The following is a 17,712-nucleotide window of genomic DNA, read 5'->3' on the forward strand; positions in this document are numbered from 1 at the left end:
TGCATCACTGTCTGGTATGGAGCGGCTACTGCACAGGACCGAAAGAAGCTGCAGAAGGTTGTAAATCTAGGCAGCTCCATCTTGGGTACTTACCTTCAAAGTACCCAGGACATCATTAGGGAGCAGTGCCTCAGAAAGACAGCGTCCATTATTAAGGACCTCCAGCATCCAGGACATACCCTTTTCTCACTGTTACCATCAGGTAGGAGGTACAGAAGCCTGAAGGCACACACTCAGAGATTCAGGAACAGCTTCTTCCCCTCTGCCATCCAATTCCTAAATGGACATTGAATCTCTGGACATTACCTCACTTTTTTTAATATACAGAATTTCTGTTTTTGCACAATTTTTAATCTATTGAATATACATAATTGATTTACTTGTTTATTTATTATTATTATTTTTCTCTGCTAGATTATGTATTGCATTGAACTACTGCTGCTAAGTTAACAAATATCATGTCATATGCAGGTGATAATAAACCTGATTCTGATTCTGATTACTTGCTGGAGTTTAGAAGAATGAGGGGGCATCTCATTGACAACTATCGAATGTCGAAAGTCCTACATGGAGTGGATGTGGGGAGGATGTTTCCTACAGTGTGTGAGTCTTGGAGCACAGGGATGCCCATTCAGAACAGGGTTGAGGAGCAATTTCTTTAGCAAGAAGGCGGTCAATCTGTGGAATTCATTGCCAAGGACAGCTGTGGAGGGCCATGTAGAGAGCATATTTAAAGTAGAGCTTGGTAAATTCTTGATTAATCAGGGTATCAAGGGTTATGGGAGAAGACAGGAGAATGAGATTGAGAGGGATAATAAATCAGCCATGATGGAATGGCAGAGCAGACACGAAGAGATGAATGGCCTGTTCTGCTCCTGTGACTTGTTTCCTGTTTGGCACCTTACGTAACCTTACGTACAACCTAGCATCACTTTATGGACACATCATCATTCTAGCTATGTAAGCCATCTTGTGTATTTATATTTATTGTGTTTTTGTTATTACTGTGTTCTTTATCTTTTGTAGTGTTTTGTGTTCCATTGGATCTGGAGTAACAATTATTTTGTTCCTTTACACTTGCATACAGGCAATGAGGTTAAATAATCTTGAATCTTGAATCATAGTACAGCTGTATGTTAATTTTATGTGTAATTTCACAAAAAAACATTAGCCATAAATTTGAAATAAATTTTCCCTTGAGCATACATGGTGCCTTCTTGAGCTAGCCCCATTCGCCTGCACTTGGTCCATATTCTCCTAAACATTTCCCACTTCTCCAATTGCCTTTTGAAAGTTATGATTTTTTCCCATTTCTATCATTTCCTTTGGCGTTGCATTCCAAGTACCCACTAACTTAAAAATCATTTATTTTTACTGCTTCTCAATTGTATAATATTTTCACATTTGGCTTTATCTAAGCCAGTTACCCGGAATTATGCCCTTGATTTCTCAACACCCTTACCTTCTTGTCTCGATGCAAAGACTGTCCAGTGGTGTGGTCAGAGCAGCGCATGAGTTCCAGATGTGCACTACAGAACCCTCCCATCCCTGAAATACACGTGAAAGCCTCGACCAAGATCTCACAAGATGGGATTAAACTATCACACAACATATTAATTATGTAAGTGAATGTAAGAGAAAAACCATACCTGAGGTTTCATACTCACTGGAGCTTTGCAACCCTGAAACCTTATAATTTGTTCATGAGACTTATTACCTCTATTCTTCCATTAATGTTCATCGTAGTTCAGAACAATTTAAGCTTAACTTATAACTTCTGGCACATTGGTCTTAGTGCCAGAATTTTATACCAGCGAGTTAGTAAATTACTTCATTGTCAATGCTGAAGACAACGAGATAGCAGTGCTCCTCCACTCAGTGTAAAACAGCATACTGGCAATTCAATTACTACAAACACAACGACTAAATTTCAACTAACATCGGAGTTATTTAGAGTGACATCCGAGTTACAGCTGAATTAGAAACAAGCTGCTCTAAAATTACAAGAAAAAGTGGCTGCCTCATTCAAGTATTGCACTTGTCTGTGTTATAAAATACAACGCTTAAATGTAAAGTAGCATCAGGAATTATGGCCATGTATTGCACTTAGAGGCTGTCCATTGTACCTATGGACTATGGGTGGGAGGGGGTCATTGTTCAGTTGCAGGACAGCCCTGGGGAAAAAGCTGCTTTTTTGTCTGAATGTCTGTGCAGAGATGGTTCTGTATCACCTGCCAGATGGTAGGAGATTGAACAGGTGGTCACTGGGGTGGGTAAAACCCATTATGATTTTGCAAGCCCGCAGTCGTGGATGGTTTCTCTATCTGGTAGTTGTGTCCCAGTGATGTTCTGTGAATTCTTGATCACTCATCAAAGTACTTTCTGGTTGATCTTGTTGATGCCATACTGTAACAACCAGAATGTTCGCAATTACACAAGATGAAGGTTTGCCAGCAGGTTTTGGGGCAGATTTGCTCTCTTTAAATTCCTAAGGTAGGATACATGCTGCTGAGCGTTTCCTACTATCAGGGAGGTGTCGGTGGTCCAAGGGAGCTCCTCTGTGATGCCCTTAAAGAACTTAAATTTGGAGACCCATTCTGCTGCTTCACTCTTTATCAGCAGTGGAGTTAGTTCTTTCTTCTTGATTTCCGAAATCGATAATCATTTCTTTGGTTTTTTTATGTTGATTGAAAGATTATGGTTACTGCACCATTCAGACAGTTTCTGCCCCTTCTTTCTGTATGCTGCTTTGTTGTTATTTGTAATCAACCCAATCACTGTGGTGGGTCATCTACAAATTTAATGATGGAGTTGGTGGCATAAGCAGGAGCACAGTCATGGGTGCAAAGCGGTGGTTTCGATAGTAGTTGTGTGAAAAGTGTGAGAGCTTGCAATTTTAAAGATATTAACTTTGAACATCCACAGCAACTGTAGAAAAGGATTCCCTGAATAGTTCATAAAAAAAAACAGAAGAAACTGAAAACTGTCACGATGTCAGGGAGCAACCATGGAGAAACAGAAGTCAGGCACTTAGAGCTAAGATCTTTGCTCAAAATTGGAAGTGTCACAGCTTTCTAATTGAAAAGACTTGATGAAAACACACTTATTCAGAAGAGGCTGAGAGCTGCCAAGATGATGACCAAAGAAATTGATCAATTCTTTGACTCGGTCCTGCAGTTTCACTCTGTTTTCTTTCTGGACCTTTCAAAGGGGAAGCGTATTCTTTAAAATTCCTTTGGATAATTTAGTTCCCTCTCAAATTATGGTTATCTTATTTTGAAGGATAAAAACATGGGCCACAGCAATTACCATTTTTGTGATCTAAACTTGAAGTATATGAATACATTGATGCCTTCTGGTATAATTAAGGTAACAAATCGTTCCTTCAGCTGAAACTGCAGGAGGCCGGCTTTCCGCTCTCCTGAACAGAAGCTCTAAAAAGGCATATTTGTTTTTCTACAGGTATGCAAGTGCTGGCATTGATAGACAAGGCACCACAACAATGAGGAAGGTGAGGCTTATGAAAACTGTTCTCTGTATATCATTCATGAAAATTTTAGTCATTGAAATATATCTGTACATGTCACAACGTCTGTTTTTATCACTCATAGAATAATAAAAGTGCAAAGTACACTTTAGTATTTTTTTGCCACTTGAACAAAATTTTATCAAAACATTAAATGGAAAAAAATCAAAAAATATTAACAAAATTCCATCAAGTTGATAGATTAATTAAATTCTTTAAATCTGATTTAAGAAATGCAAAAGAGCACTTAAAAAGGAAATCTGGAGGGCTAAAAGAAGGCATGAATTTGTTCTGACAGACAAGGTGATGGGATGCTCCTGATATGTTAAGAGCAAAAGGATAGTAAGGAACAAAACTGGACCACCTGAAAGCCTGCATGGTCAGATATGCAGGAACCAAAAGAGATAGGGGAGATCTTAAATGAACTTTCTGCGTATGTATTTACTCAGGAGATGGACACAGGGTCTATGCAACTGAGGCAAAACAGTAGTGGGGTCATGGAACAAGGTGGGAGGCTCGTACAGAAGTTGCAGGGGCCCTGACAAAGGTATTTAAAACAATATTACTCATGGGCGAGGTGCCAGAGAACCGGAGGATAGCTAATCACAAACAAGAGAAAGCCTGCAGACGCTGGAAATCCAAGCAACGCACACAAGATGCAGGAGGAACTCAGCAGGCCAGGCAGCATCTATGGCAAAGAGTAAACAATTGATGTTTCAGGGCTGAGACCCTTCATCAGGACGGGAGATAAAAGATGAGAAGTCAGAGTCAGAATGTGCGGGGAGGGGAGGAAGGAATACAGGGTAGTAGGTTATAGGTGAAACCGGGAGGTGGGGGGGGGGGAGGTGGTGAAGTAAAGAGCTGGGAAGTCAACTGGTGAAAGAGGTAAAGACCTGGAGAGGGTGGGATCAGATAGGAGAGTTCAGAAGGCCAGGGAAGAAAGGGAAAGGGGAGGAGCACCAGAGGGGGGTGATGGGCAGATATGGAGATAAGCTGAGAGAGTGTCCGATTTCCTTCTCTCAGGGCCTGATCATGGATAGTCAACATGGATTTGTGTGTGGTAGATCATGTTCATAGAATTTTTTGAGGAGGTTACCAGGAAAGTTGAAGAAGGAAAGGCAGTGGACATTGTCTACATGGACTTTAGGAAGACTTTTGAGAAATTTCAGAATGGACGCTGGTCAAGAAGGTTTTAGTTGCTTAGGAATCAGGATGGGGTAGTAAACTGGATTCAACAGTGGCTTTGCAGGAGAACCCAGAGAGCAGTAGTAGAGGGTTCTTTCTCTGACTGGAGGTCTGTGACTAGTGGTGTGCTGCAGGGATTGAAACTTGGTCCGTTGTTATTTTCCATCTGTATCAGTGATCTGGATGATAATGCAGTAAACTGGATCAGCAAATTTTCGGATAACACCAAGATTCGAGGCATAGCAAGCATTGAGTAAAACTATCACAACTTCCAGCAGGATGTGGACCAGCTAGAAAAGAGGGCTGAAGAATGGTGGGTGGAATTAGTGTAGAGAAGTGTGAGGTTTTGCAATTTGGGAAGATAACCCAAGTAAGATTTACACAGTGATCGGGTCGGTAGGGCACTGAGGGTTGCAATGGAACAGAGGAATCTGGGAATACAGATGCATAATCATTGAAAGTGGCTTCTTAGGTAGACAGGGTTGTTGAGAGAACTTTTGGCACATTGGTTTTCATAAATCAAAATATTGAGTACAGGATTTTGGATGTTATGTTGAAGTTGTATCAGACATTGCTGAGATCAAATTTGGAGTATTATGTGCAATTCTGGTCACCAACCTACAGGAAAGATATCAATAAGATTAAAAGAATACAGAGAAAATTTGCAAGGATGGTGTCAGAACTTGAGGACCTGAGCTTTAGGGAAAAGTTGACTAAAAGTTAGGATGTTATTCCCTCGAGTGTAGGAGAACGAGAGGAGATTTGATAGAAGTATACAGAATTATGACAGCTATAGATAGGGTAAATGCAAGCATTTTTCCACTGAGACTAGAACTAGAAGTCACAAGTTAAGAGTGAAAGGTGAAATACCGTAGGGTGTCACAGTAGTGTGGCAGTTAGCGCAAGGCTGTTACAGCTCAGGGCATCAGAGATTGGAGTTTAATCCTGGCATCTTCTGCAAGGAGTTCCTACGTCCTCCTCATGGAATGTGTGGGTTCCCTCTGTGTGCTCCAGTTTCCTCCCAGAGTCTAAAGATTTACCGGTTAGTAAGCTAATGGGGCATTGTAAATTGTCCAGTGATTAGGCGAGGGTTAAGTCTGGGTTTGTTGGTGGCACAGCTCGAAGGGCCAGAAGGGCCAGTTCCATGCTGTATCTCTAAATAAATAAATATTTAAAGGGAATGTGAGTGGGAACTTCTTCACTCAAAGGGTGGCTGAGAACATGGAATGAGCTGCCAGCAGAAATGATGGATGCTGGTTTGATTTCAACAATTAAGAGATGTTTGGATAAGTACATGGATGGGAGGGATTTTGAGGGCTATGGAGAAGGTGCAGGTCAATAGGACGAGGCAGAATAACAGTTCAGGACGAACTGGATGGGGCGAAGGGCCTGTTTCTGTGCTGTGGTGCTCTATGGTTATGACCCTCTTTTCAAAGGACATAATTGACACTTTAAAAGTAACTGTGATTACACATTGGGAGGTTAATTATCATTTGGTGCTTTTCGCTACCTGGACTCTAAGAGCTGGGTTTTGTGCCTTTTCATGGCTTTCCAAAAAGTGAGATCTGAATCAGTGAAAAGTCTTTGCTTCAGTGCAACTTGAAAGTGCAAGTTTACTATCCCTAGTACTTTGGTTTATAAATTATGGCTAAATATCCTGTGTAATGGAAATCTTCTGTAGCAGTATAATTTTGTTATAAATGGTGCATTCATCTCTGCATTTATGGGCTTTGTCACCTTTTCTGGTGTCACATTGCTAATTTAGATGTATTGAAATGCAGAGCTTTTGCATGCAGTGAACTTGAGTAACGGCTGAAGTGTCACTCTTGATCATGGGTGAACCCAAGCTTAATGTTGAATCCCTTCAGGCAGCTCTGCATCGGACCATTCAGATACTTGATGGTTGCAGGTAAAGGGTGAGGTGCTTTTTCTGAGGTTTAGCCGCTAAGGTACACGTTCCATGGCAGCCGTGCATTTCTATAGCATTCCCATGGCATTGGCTGTTATGTCTGCATGTGCTGTGGGCTTCAGGACAGTATGAAAATACTGCCCCTGGGAGAAACCCTACCCCCAGTGTTTTACCACATTCTCTTTAGATTTCCCAGATGGACAGTGCATTCAAGTTCTCCAAGGTTTTCTTCACTGAGATATGTGTCTTCTTGCCATGGCCTATGGCTATGGTCTTGTGCCTACACTGCTCTCTCCATGGAGATCAATTCCACATTGGCTCTGAATTTCCTTCCCACATGATCTTTCCAAGCAATCACAGCAATTTTCTGCCATGGCTCATAATATGAAGTCCAATACTACCAGAGCTCTTCAAATAAGCTGTTCATGAGAAAGTGATTTCATTTGATTTGATCCCACTGAGGAACTGGGCACCAAGATTTGCCTGCTTTTCTGGCATCACAAGCACAGACAGAAATTGATAGAACTCAGGGCCCCAAAAAGGATTCCTTTCAATAATCCAGACCTTTCCATAACAAAAATTCACTCTCTCCCTCTGTCTGTAATTTGACATGGACCATGAGAAGAATTCTGTCAAGGTGAGCGCCATGTTTCCACGAAGCATATTGACCCCTCTGCCCTCTAGAGTTTGCATCGCTGAACACCAAGTGGTGACCTTGAGAAGAAGGGGTGGGTCCTGGGGCAAAAGTCTCATCATCTTCTTCTTTGCAGCATATTCCACAATGGCAGCTGCAGAGCATCAATCCAAGAACAGGATATGTACGAGAATGGTGGAGGAAAAGTCCCAGGTCTTCAACGGAAGAGCTTACTGTACATTGTCTTATTCAATCCGAACTAAGCATTTGTGGAAATTTCGGCATCCGCTGTTTCATGCCGCCCATGAGCGTAAGGCCCATAAAGCAAAGCTTGAGGCAAAGCAAGAACAAGATAATCGTATTCAGATATGATTTATATATCACACGTACATCAAAACAGATCCTGAAATGTGTTGTTTATGTTAACCAACAGATCTAGGATGTGGTGGGGGCAGCCTGCAAATGTCACCACACATTCCAGCACCAACAAGGCATGCCTACAATGCTCACAAACAACAAAACACCAGCAACACAAACCCCTTCCTTCCCTCGCTCCCTCCCACTCACACCCACACATGGACAAACCTCCAATCCTAGGACAGGCTTCTAATCTCTTGTCTCTAGGATTCAACCATTGGGCTTTGGCTTCTAGACTTCTGATCGACCTTTGGACTCCAGTTCTTGATACCAGCACCAGGCTATCCAATCACGAAACCTCAAACTTCAGGCTCAAACTCCAGGTGTGCTGACTGACCAACCCTCATGTCTTCTTGTGCCTCCTGCTCACCCCTGATCCCAGGAACCACCGACCCGGGAGAGCCCAACACCATGGATATACTTCGGCAACCATCCACATTCCTGGTCTTTAAACATAGAGTGAAGGCATAGACTCCAGATGCCCTTTGGCTCACGTCCACATTACTGGCATGGAATCAAGCATCTGTTGTTATCCATCCACACTGTCTGATCTCTGTCTCCTCCACATCCCTGTCTGAGTCACAATCTCAATGGAGACTACAACTCAGTGCTATTTTGACAAGGCAGAAAGTTTTAAAAAACATGTCAAGGATACGAAGATAGCAACCAGATTGTGTTTCCAGTAGGATCTATAGTCTTTTCTCCCAGCTCAGCAGAAGAGAGTAACACAGCTCTTTATGATACAAGACACTCACTGATAGAAAACTGCTTCATTATTAATTGAGTTAATTGATGGATTCTCCACAATCTAATTGTAAATTTCTGGTACTTTTTTTTGCTGGCAGTTTGATGTTTATCTTTAGAAGCTTTCTTTATGATGCAAAGCTCTGGGGTTGAACACCTAATGGGATTTTTCTTTTTTCCCACTTTTCTTGCTTAGTAGGGTTTTTTTTAATCACAAAATTTTTTTCAATCTTTATATAATGTTTTTTTTCTTGAGACGTTGTAAGTGTTGTTTACTTCGATGTACTCATGTTTATTTTGGAAAAAAATAATAAAAAGATCTGAAAAGAAAGAGAGAAAGCTGCTTCTCTGAAGGAACCTAGAAAATCCTGCACTCCAAGGCAAGTCAAGTGGCTTGCGACACACCTCACCACCAATGTATGACACCAAAAAAAAGATAAAGGAGTCCAGAAAATGTGTAAAAATCTCTCCATCATGCCTACAGCTTAACTTGCTCTTCCACACAATGGAGTTATTCTTCCCCAATTACTATAATGGTTTCCAACAGCATTTCTGTATTTCTAGATGAAATGCCACCTCATTTAAAGAACTCAGACACCTCCTGATCATGATCTCCCTTCTATAGGTGGGAAGAGAGGTGCATATCTTGCGAGAAAGTAATATTTCTTTCCGCATTGTGCAGGTGGTCTTAATCCTGGAGGAAATGACCATGAGCACTTCCAATTGGACTCTTCTTCTGGTGAGTCTTGCAAGCCTCCTGGTCCCTGAAGCACTCAGGATCCCCTTCTTGTCATGTAGCTCACTGCTCATTGATTTGGACTCATAGATGGTTATAAGTAAAGTGGAGGGCCTGTTTCCCTCTCCACCCAGCCTCTATCCTCAATGATTTTCCAATAGTTCAATAGTTCCATTTAATATTGGAGTATGTATACAATATACAACCTGAAATTCTTGCTCCTCACAGGCATCCATGAAATCAGCAGTGGTCCAAAGAATGAGTGACAGTAAAAACATTAGAACCCCAAAGCCCCCTTACTTCCCCTCCACCCACACACAAGCAGCAACGAAGCATCAACACTCCCCCTCCCCCACTTGCTTCAGTAAACACCTTTCACCCTCCACCCACATAGCAAGCAATAGCAAAGCCCCCAGGAGAGATCATGATCTGCAGTACAGGAAAAACTAATCGTTTACCGGATCAGTTTGACATGCCCACAGGCTCTCTCTTGCCTTAACAAAGGGGCAAAGAGGTGTCACACAATGAGAGGGGAGACCAACAAAAACAAAACAACTCATTGATTTACAGTGTTAAAGTCTGCCACGTTGCTTTTTTTGAGTTCTCTGACTTGAGATTCGGCAGCAAACCTACCCCACCAATAAGAGAAAGAGCGAGAGAGAGCAGTTCACTGAGTACAGAGACCTGCGGCAGCTGTCCCGCTGTTCCTGATATCCCATTTTCTCCAGCAACGCTTCAGTTGGTGACACCAACATAAAATCAGCTCATCCACAGCGTCCAAAGCCTTGGAGCCGCGTGGGCATGCTTGTCTTTTAGGCTGCACCTTTGGGATATCAATAAACGGCCGGATGGTGAAACCTTGGAGCAAGAACCTTCACTGTGAGGAACGGCAGTTTGAGTGCAGTGCAGGTCAATGTAAGACCCATCCACATTGAAAAGGAAAAAGAGAGACATTAAAGGTAGAAATTAAGCTGTTTCTGCGGATGAGCTTGAAAAAGCTGCCCTCTAGCGCCATCGTAGCTCTGTCCATTTGACTCCACCAAAGTCTGTATTTTCCAGACTGTCCACATTGCTGGTCTGAAGCATCCAGTGGCCTGAGCAGCAGCAGAGGTTCCAGCCTTTAAGGATCATGAGACCTTCCTGATTTTTGCACAGCAGCATAGTGAGAGTCGCACTGGGAACTCACATCCTATTCCAGCACTTGTTTCTGGCTGTAAACCACAAACTCCATTTCACTTTTATATTTTACACAACTTCATAAGTTTTGCAGGGATAAAATTAAGTACAAAGATGATTTTATCCACCAAAAGGAGGTGCAATCCAATTGCTAGTTATAGACAAACTGTCATGAGATATATGATGTATCATGAATAGCGATGTTGTTAGACTCAGACTGTAGCAAACTCAATAAGTGCAAACCAGTGCACATTGATCATCATCTGAATTCTACATTTCCTTATTTACAATGTCAAGTTCACTCGAATACCTCTTAATATTTGCTACATGCATTCCTGTCTCCTTTCAAAAATTGTTATCCTTTCATGAGAACTTGCTTAGATAATAAAGTGTAATTAGAGATACATTTAATTGAATGTTTATATATTGAATGAACAAAACAAGTAGCAATAATTGTACATTGCCACACTTCTATTAACTCAACAAATCAAGACAAAGCCTAAGTTATTTTGTTACCAAACATCTTAACAAAGGTCGATGCTGCCTAACCTGCTGAGTTTCTCCAGTGTTTTGAGAGTAGCTCTTTGACTAACCACGTTTCAAGACAAGTTGAAATTAAAGTTCAATTCAGATTCAAGTTTATTATCATCTGACTGCACATATATACAAACAAATGAAACAATGTTCCTCCGGACCACGGTACACCCACAAAAATGACTTCATACAGCCCATAAAACTAAATTATACCACAAATAAGTTAATCAAATGTAATATAATTCAAAGTGCATGTACAGTAGGGTGCAGCATAAATAAACAGTAAATAGTAAACAGCTCACTGTGCTTGTGGCGAGTTTCTTACCAGTTACCTAGTTTCGTTCTCTATGAGGGTCTTGGTAGGGACAAAGTAAATCATCGATCAGGGTGATCATAAATAAAATTCTTCCTGAAACTGATAATCTTGTCATTATCTGTGTAATATCCATAAGAAACAGACCAATGAACGTGAAAGATTCAAGGAACACTCACTCTTTATCATTTTGATGGTACATGATAACTGACTCATTTTTTAAGCCCCTGCCGAAAAATGGCAGGGTATGTAACGAAAGAAAGGGGAGTCCAGTTCCGTTTTCTTCTCACGATATCACTTTTCAATTTGGCCCTGTCTTCAGGAAGGAAGCAGTCTTCTGTTTTAAATGCACAGATCAGGTCTGAGACCTCGTCTGATTAACTGTGCCAAGACCTCCCGCTGACCACATCAAGGCTTTCTGCCAGTCACAGCATGACCTCCTGTCAATCACAGCATGGCTTCCTGTCAATCACAGCATGACCTTCTCCCAGCTTGCAATTGAAGTTGCTGTTGAATTTCCTGCAGGAGTGATTAGTGACAATCTTGTGTTTATGGGCTCTAGTGCTGACGTGAAAGTTTTCTTTTGCTTCCTTTGCTGTCTGTAGCTCATTACCTGGCATCATCTTGTTCACATTGTGCAAACTCTCTTCTTGTTATTTTCTAACAAGAGTTACCACAGCCACAGCTCCAAGAGGTATATAACAGCTGATGTTGTAACAAATTACAGGGGTAGAAGCCCAAACATTTCAGCACTCTGTACCAACAGTAGATGAGTTGTCTTAGAGTTAAGCATTTTTGCCACTGATTCCAGGCAATGGCTCAGCTGAAAATACCACCAAATACTACCATCATTGCAGTAGGAGGTTTTGAACTCAACTTTTAAATAACTGGAAGCAAACATTGATTATTAGTTAAATAGTGAATAAGAGTGTGGTAAAACACAAGAGTGTATGTTGTGTTGGTTGAAGGGAAGTCACTTTTCATGAAAGTGGTGCTGTGGGATTTCCAGCTTTAGTATCTCCTACCTGGTGGTAGCTGTGGGAAGATGAAATGGCCTGAATGGTGGGGATCTCTGATGAGACATTTGGCTTTTAAGACAGCACATTATGTAGATATTTTGGATGGTGGGGAGGGACGTAGCTGTGATGTACGGGGCTGAATCCACAGCTCTCAGCAGCTTTGTTGCATTCCTTCACATGCGAATTGTGTTTTTAGCTTCCTTCACGGGATGTGGGTGCTGCAGGCTGAGCCCGCATTTAGTTGCCCTTGAGAAGTGGTGATGGCTTCCTTTGCGAACTACTGCAGTCTTTGTGGGGGTGGGGGGAGGGTATACCCACAATGCTGACAGGGAGGGAGAGAGTGAGTTCCAGGATTTTGACTAAATGACTGGTTAGGAGTAGCAATATATTTCCAAGTCAGAATAGTATCTGATTTGGAGGGCAACTTCCGTATGGGGCCTTCCTTTTCCTGTCCTTGTCCTTCTAAACCATAGACATTGTGGGTTTGGAAGGTGCCATCTAAGCAGTCTTGGTGAGGTGCTGCAGTGCCTTCTGGAGATCTTGAACAAAATGCCTCGGTACTGGATTGAGTGAACAGGGTACCTATCAAATGGACTGTTTTGTCTTACTTAGTACCGAGCTTCCTGCGTGTTATTGAAACTGAATTCCAGACAAGTGCAAAGTATTCTATTACACTGCTGATTTGAGCCTTGTAGATGGTCAACAGAGAGATTTGGTGAGTTAGGAAATGAACTGCTCATCACAGGATTCCTAGCTTCTGACCTACTCTTATAACCACGCTGTGTATATTGCTACACTAGGTCAGTGCGATTCAGTGATGGTAATATCATTGAATGTAAGAATGGATGACTAGATTTTCTCACACTGTATGTCATAATTGCCTGGCATGTGTGGTGCAAATGTTACTTGTCACCTATCAATCCAGGCCAGATGCCATGCAGACAGCCCCAGAGCTCAGGATTGAACCCAAGTTGTTGGACCTGTGAGGCAGCAACCCTACTAGCCGCCCATGAATGGCCCAGGTCTTTAGATACTAATCCAGTTATGTAAACACAACGCTACTGCTCTGGCCTCGATAGGTGCAGTTTATTTTGTATGAGCATCACTTCCAAAGACTTAGTGGAATGATTATTTGACCTTTAGTTTCAGTAGTTAAGTTTGATCTCCTATGGATGGCAGGTGGGAAGTGTTCTGGCCTCATTTTGTATGAGCATCACTTCCTGTACGTAGGCTGTTTTTATAACACTTCCTGTACGTAAGGTCTGTAAGATTGAGAGTAGACTGGCAGTAATTGACCCAAATGGATATGTCTTCCTTCTTGTGATCAGCACATACTGTACCTGGACTATTTCCCACTTTTACAGATAGGCATTAGTTTTGTAAATGTAGTTGACCAGTTTGGGTGGAGGTACAGATGGTTTTGGAGTGCTTTATTCTTCATTATTCACATACTGCCTTGGAAAACAAGAATGATCTTGTAGTTTCTTTCTATTAGCTGTTTAATTGTCCACCACCATTAGCAACAAACGTGGCAGCATTTTGATCTGATCACTGGCTGTGTGATCCTTTAATTCTGTCTGTTCTATATGTTACGTACCCCGTAACTGGGTTGCCAAACCAGCAGAAATGGACCACTTAGTTGGAGTCTGGATTACTGGAACTAAGAAAGTTTTATTAAAGAAATAAGCAACACAGTACTCTAATCAAAAGGATATAAATGCAACAGTTCAGCAATGATAAAACACACATGTACACAGAACTAGAATAATAGGATCAATCAAGCTCTATCCGTTGGGTCGGGGAGAAGAAAGAGAGCGAAAGCAAATGAATGTTCAAAAATGGATTCCAAACAGACCTTCGATATTCCTCGCAGTTAGCTTTCGGGCGAGCCCTTTGTAATGTCCTCTGAGGTCACCGACTGTGGCCCCTCCATTCCAGATACGATCGTTCTTCTGCGGTGAACCCGACACTCAGGCAAGGGCGGACACACACACCGGGTTCCCACCTGACCGTATCTTTCCACCCTGTTCGTCTATGGCTGGTCCCGCGCGCCAGACCTCGAAAAGTCCCACCGACTTGTGGGGGCGCACCGCTTCCAGGGTCTCGTTACCTCATAGTGTCGTGTGTGTATGTTGCCTTAGCGAACCTGTCCCTTTTTATCCCCCTGCTGGGGTATCGCCTGTCCATCAAACTTCAAACAGTTCAGGGTTCAAAGCCACCGGTCTCTGACAATACTTGGAACCGTGTCTCCCTTTGGTAATCTCTCTCGTCTCTCTCTTATTAGCACCTTGCATGTTCCCCCATTGTCCTCTTATCGGCATCAATCTTCTGATAACTGGTTCTTTTGTCACATATGCTATTTTTGCTGTTGTGGCAGCTTCACCAGGTTTCCCACCCCGTTCCCTCCCCCCTCTGCCTTATTAGGTTGCTCCAAGCTCACTTATTTGCATTCCTCATTATACTAGAGCTGGATCTCTCCGCTTGATAGCAAGGATAAAGTGAGATACATATCTCACTTTGTGCTGGTAGATATTTCCGCTTCTGCTGGTGGTCCATAGTGCTTTATGGATGCCCAGTTTTGATCCCCAGATATGTCATTGGTCTACTTCTTTCAGCATGTTGTATCTCCACACAGTTGCCCTCACATGTCACCTCAGAAAATGAAATAGTTGTCTCCATAGGAGTGAACAACAGGTACATCTCCCTCTGGTGCCAAGGGCAGATGCCACAGGTAGACAGGTGAGGACAAGGTCAGGTAGACCAGCGGTCCCCAACCACTGGGCCGCGGACCGCTACCGGGCCGCGAGCAAGCGATATGATTTGGTCAGCTGCACTTTTCCTCATTCCCTGTCACGGCCACTGATCAGCCATTACACATGCGAGGTCATGACCTGCACGTCATCCGTGTCAGGGCAGCAAGACAGTCAACTGCTCGAGCTTGCAAATGACGACGGGCTGAAAAGTATGTTTGACATAACATCTCTGTCGGCATTTTGGATCAAAGTCAAGGCTAAATATCCTGAGATAGCCACGAAAGCACTGAAAACGTTGCTTCCATTTCCAACATTTTTCTGCTAAGCAGAGTTTGCTGCACTGCATGCAACGAAAACTAAATTGCGGATTAGACTGGACATAAGGAACCCCCTTCGAGTATCGATGTCTCCCATCACTCCTCAATAGGACGGTGTTGTTGCAGGGAAACAAGCCCAGGGCTCCCACTGATTCAGCAATATTGGTGTGTTGCAATGATTTTATATATTCATACGGGGAAAATATGTGCTGTGTGTTTAATATCCAAATATTACTTAAAATGTTATGATGCTATTGACTTATAAGTGACCTATATAACCATATAACAATTACAGCACGGAAACAGGCCATCTCGGCCCTTCTAGTCCGTGCCGAACTTTACTCTCACCTAGTCCCGCCGACCTGCACTCAGCCCATAACCCTCCGTTCCTTTCCTGTCCATATACCTATCCAATTTTTCTTCAGATAATAATATCGAACCTGCTTCTGCCACTTCTACTGGAAGTTCGTTCAACACTTCAAGCTCCCCTGATAATTGACTTATCATTATATCCATGTGAGGAAAATATGCGCTGTGTGTTTAATATTAAATTTGTTAGATAAACCCTTTTAGAAACAAAATTGTGTATTACCCACTTATCACCTATATTCCGGTAGTGATTAACACCCACCCCCATGAACAGAATCACCAAAAAGGATTTGTGGGGCGGGGGGGAGGGGGTTGGGGGGAGGGAAATTGGCAGGTCACAACGTGCATGTGCATTGGTGCCCACGCAAGGCCTCATGGTCATTGTAGTCTTTTGGGTAAACAACGCGTTTGACTGCTACTCTTGTTCGTTGGCAACCCTACCCCCCCCCCCACCCGGTCGGCCGGTCCGCAAGAATATTGTCAATATTAAACCAGTCCGCAGTGCAAAAAAGGTTCGGGACCCCTGAGGTAGACTTATCCAACGAGATGGTTCGCAGTCCCTGTCTTACAGTCTAGGTAGTGTAGGCTTTATCAATCCAATCAGCAGCAGACATTGAATTTCACAGCCTGGAGTATATTCTGAATCCTTGCTGCCTTCAGAGTTGGCCAACGTGGTAGCCCACTGAGAAAGGACAGCAACTATGGAAAAGAGTACAGTCGCCATTTTGGGCCGAGACCCTTCAGCAGGATGTTGAGCAGGGACATACGTCATTTGCATCGAATCAGTTCAGTGAGGATTAGGCAGGGCAGCCCACAAGTGTTGCCACAGTTCTGGAACCAGCACTGCATGCCTACAATTCCCTAACCCTAGCCATACATCTTTTTGTTTGGAACACGGAGGAAACTAGAAAACCCGGAAGAACCCATGCGTAGGGTTGCTAACTGTCCTGTATTAGCCGGGACATCCCATCTATTGGGCTAAGTTGGTTTGTCCCATACGGGACCGCTCTTGTGCCATATTCCCCCGCTAAGGTAGAGCGTTCCTATGAAACTTCTCATGCCGGAATGGCATAAAGCGCAGAAGCAATTACCATTAATTTATATGGGAAAAATTCTTGAGCGTTCCCAGACCCAAAAAATAACCTACCAAATCATACCAAACAACACATAAAACCTAAAATAACAATAGCATATAGTAAAAGCAGGAATGATATGATAAATACACAGCCTATATAAAGTAGAAATAATGTACGTACAGTGTAGTTTCACTGAACAGAGTCACCAGAAACGATTTGTAGAAAAAAAATCAGCACATACATGCATGCACACATCACGCATGCGCACACAGGTGCACACGCAAGGCTTCATAGTCATGGTAGTCTTTCTCGGGGTAAATACAAGTGTCCCGTATTTGATTGCTACTTTTGTCCCTTATTTGGGAGTGAGAAAGTTGGCAACCCTACCCACACAGTCACGGGGAGAATGTACAAACTCCTTAGAGACAGTGGCAGGGGCCAAACACCAATCTTACAGCTGGCATGATAAAGTGTGGCACTAACTGTTACACTTCAAGGTGCCGGTGATTCAACCCAAGGTCCCAGTACTTCAGTGGAAGCTTGACCTACTGCTGTGCCAGCTGATGTTGTAGGCACAGTGTTCGAGGCAGCTGGCAGTCCAGCTTTCCGTTCTCCAACAGATCCCTAAGATTTTTGTAAAATAAAAAGAAAGGGGAGTGCCAGTGCTGAAAGTCAGCAACCTCCCACCAGCTATGTTACAGCTGCAGAGGTAGTACAGTGTAGAGATGTAAACGGGCTGAATGGAGGAAATCATCAGTGTGCATGGGTAACTGGTTGGGATTTTGATTTATAAATTTACTACTTTGCGTCAGGTGTTTGTTTAGGCAAAGGAAGCTCTGCAGTTGTCTATAGTAAAGGCAATGTGATATTTTGGACTATTTGTGCCTGTGACATTGTGTCTGTTCTAATGGAAGTGGATAACACGCCGTTGGGTAATACAGACATCTTCAGAGTCTGCCCAGGAGAGCTCATCATAATAACGTTTCTCAGCCGTGGTGACTGTA

General features: G+C 42.8%; 1 protein-coding gene across 1 annotated transcript in view; it reads left to right on the forward strand.

Moving 5' to 3' along the window:
• si:ch211-26b3.4 (connector enhancer of kinase suppressor of ras 2) overlaps positions 1-17,712 on the forward strand; it is an 841,707-nt gene that overhangs the window by 731,820 nt on the left and 92,175 nt on the right. Inside the window, exon 14 of the mRNA XM_063060466.1 lies at positions 3,463-3,511. Within this exon, the coding sequence (XP_062916536.1) occupies positions 3,463-3,511 (49 nt within the window). The remainder of the gene's footprint in view (positions 1-3,462; positions 3,512-17,712) is intronic.

Source organism: Mobula hypostoma, chromosome 10, assembly GCF_963921235.1.
Source record: "Mobula hypostoma chromosome 10, sMobHyp1.1, whole genome shotgun sequence".
Taxonomy (NCBI): domain Eukaryota; kingdom Metazoa; phylum Chordata; class Chondrichthyes; order Myliobatiformes; family Myliobatidae; genus Mobula; species Mobula hypostoma.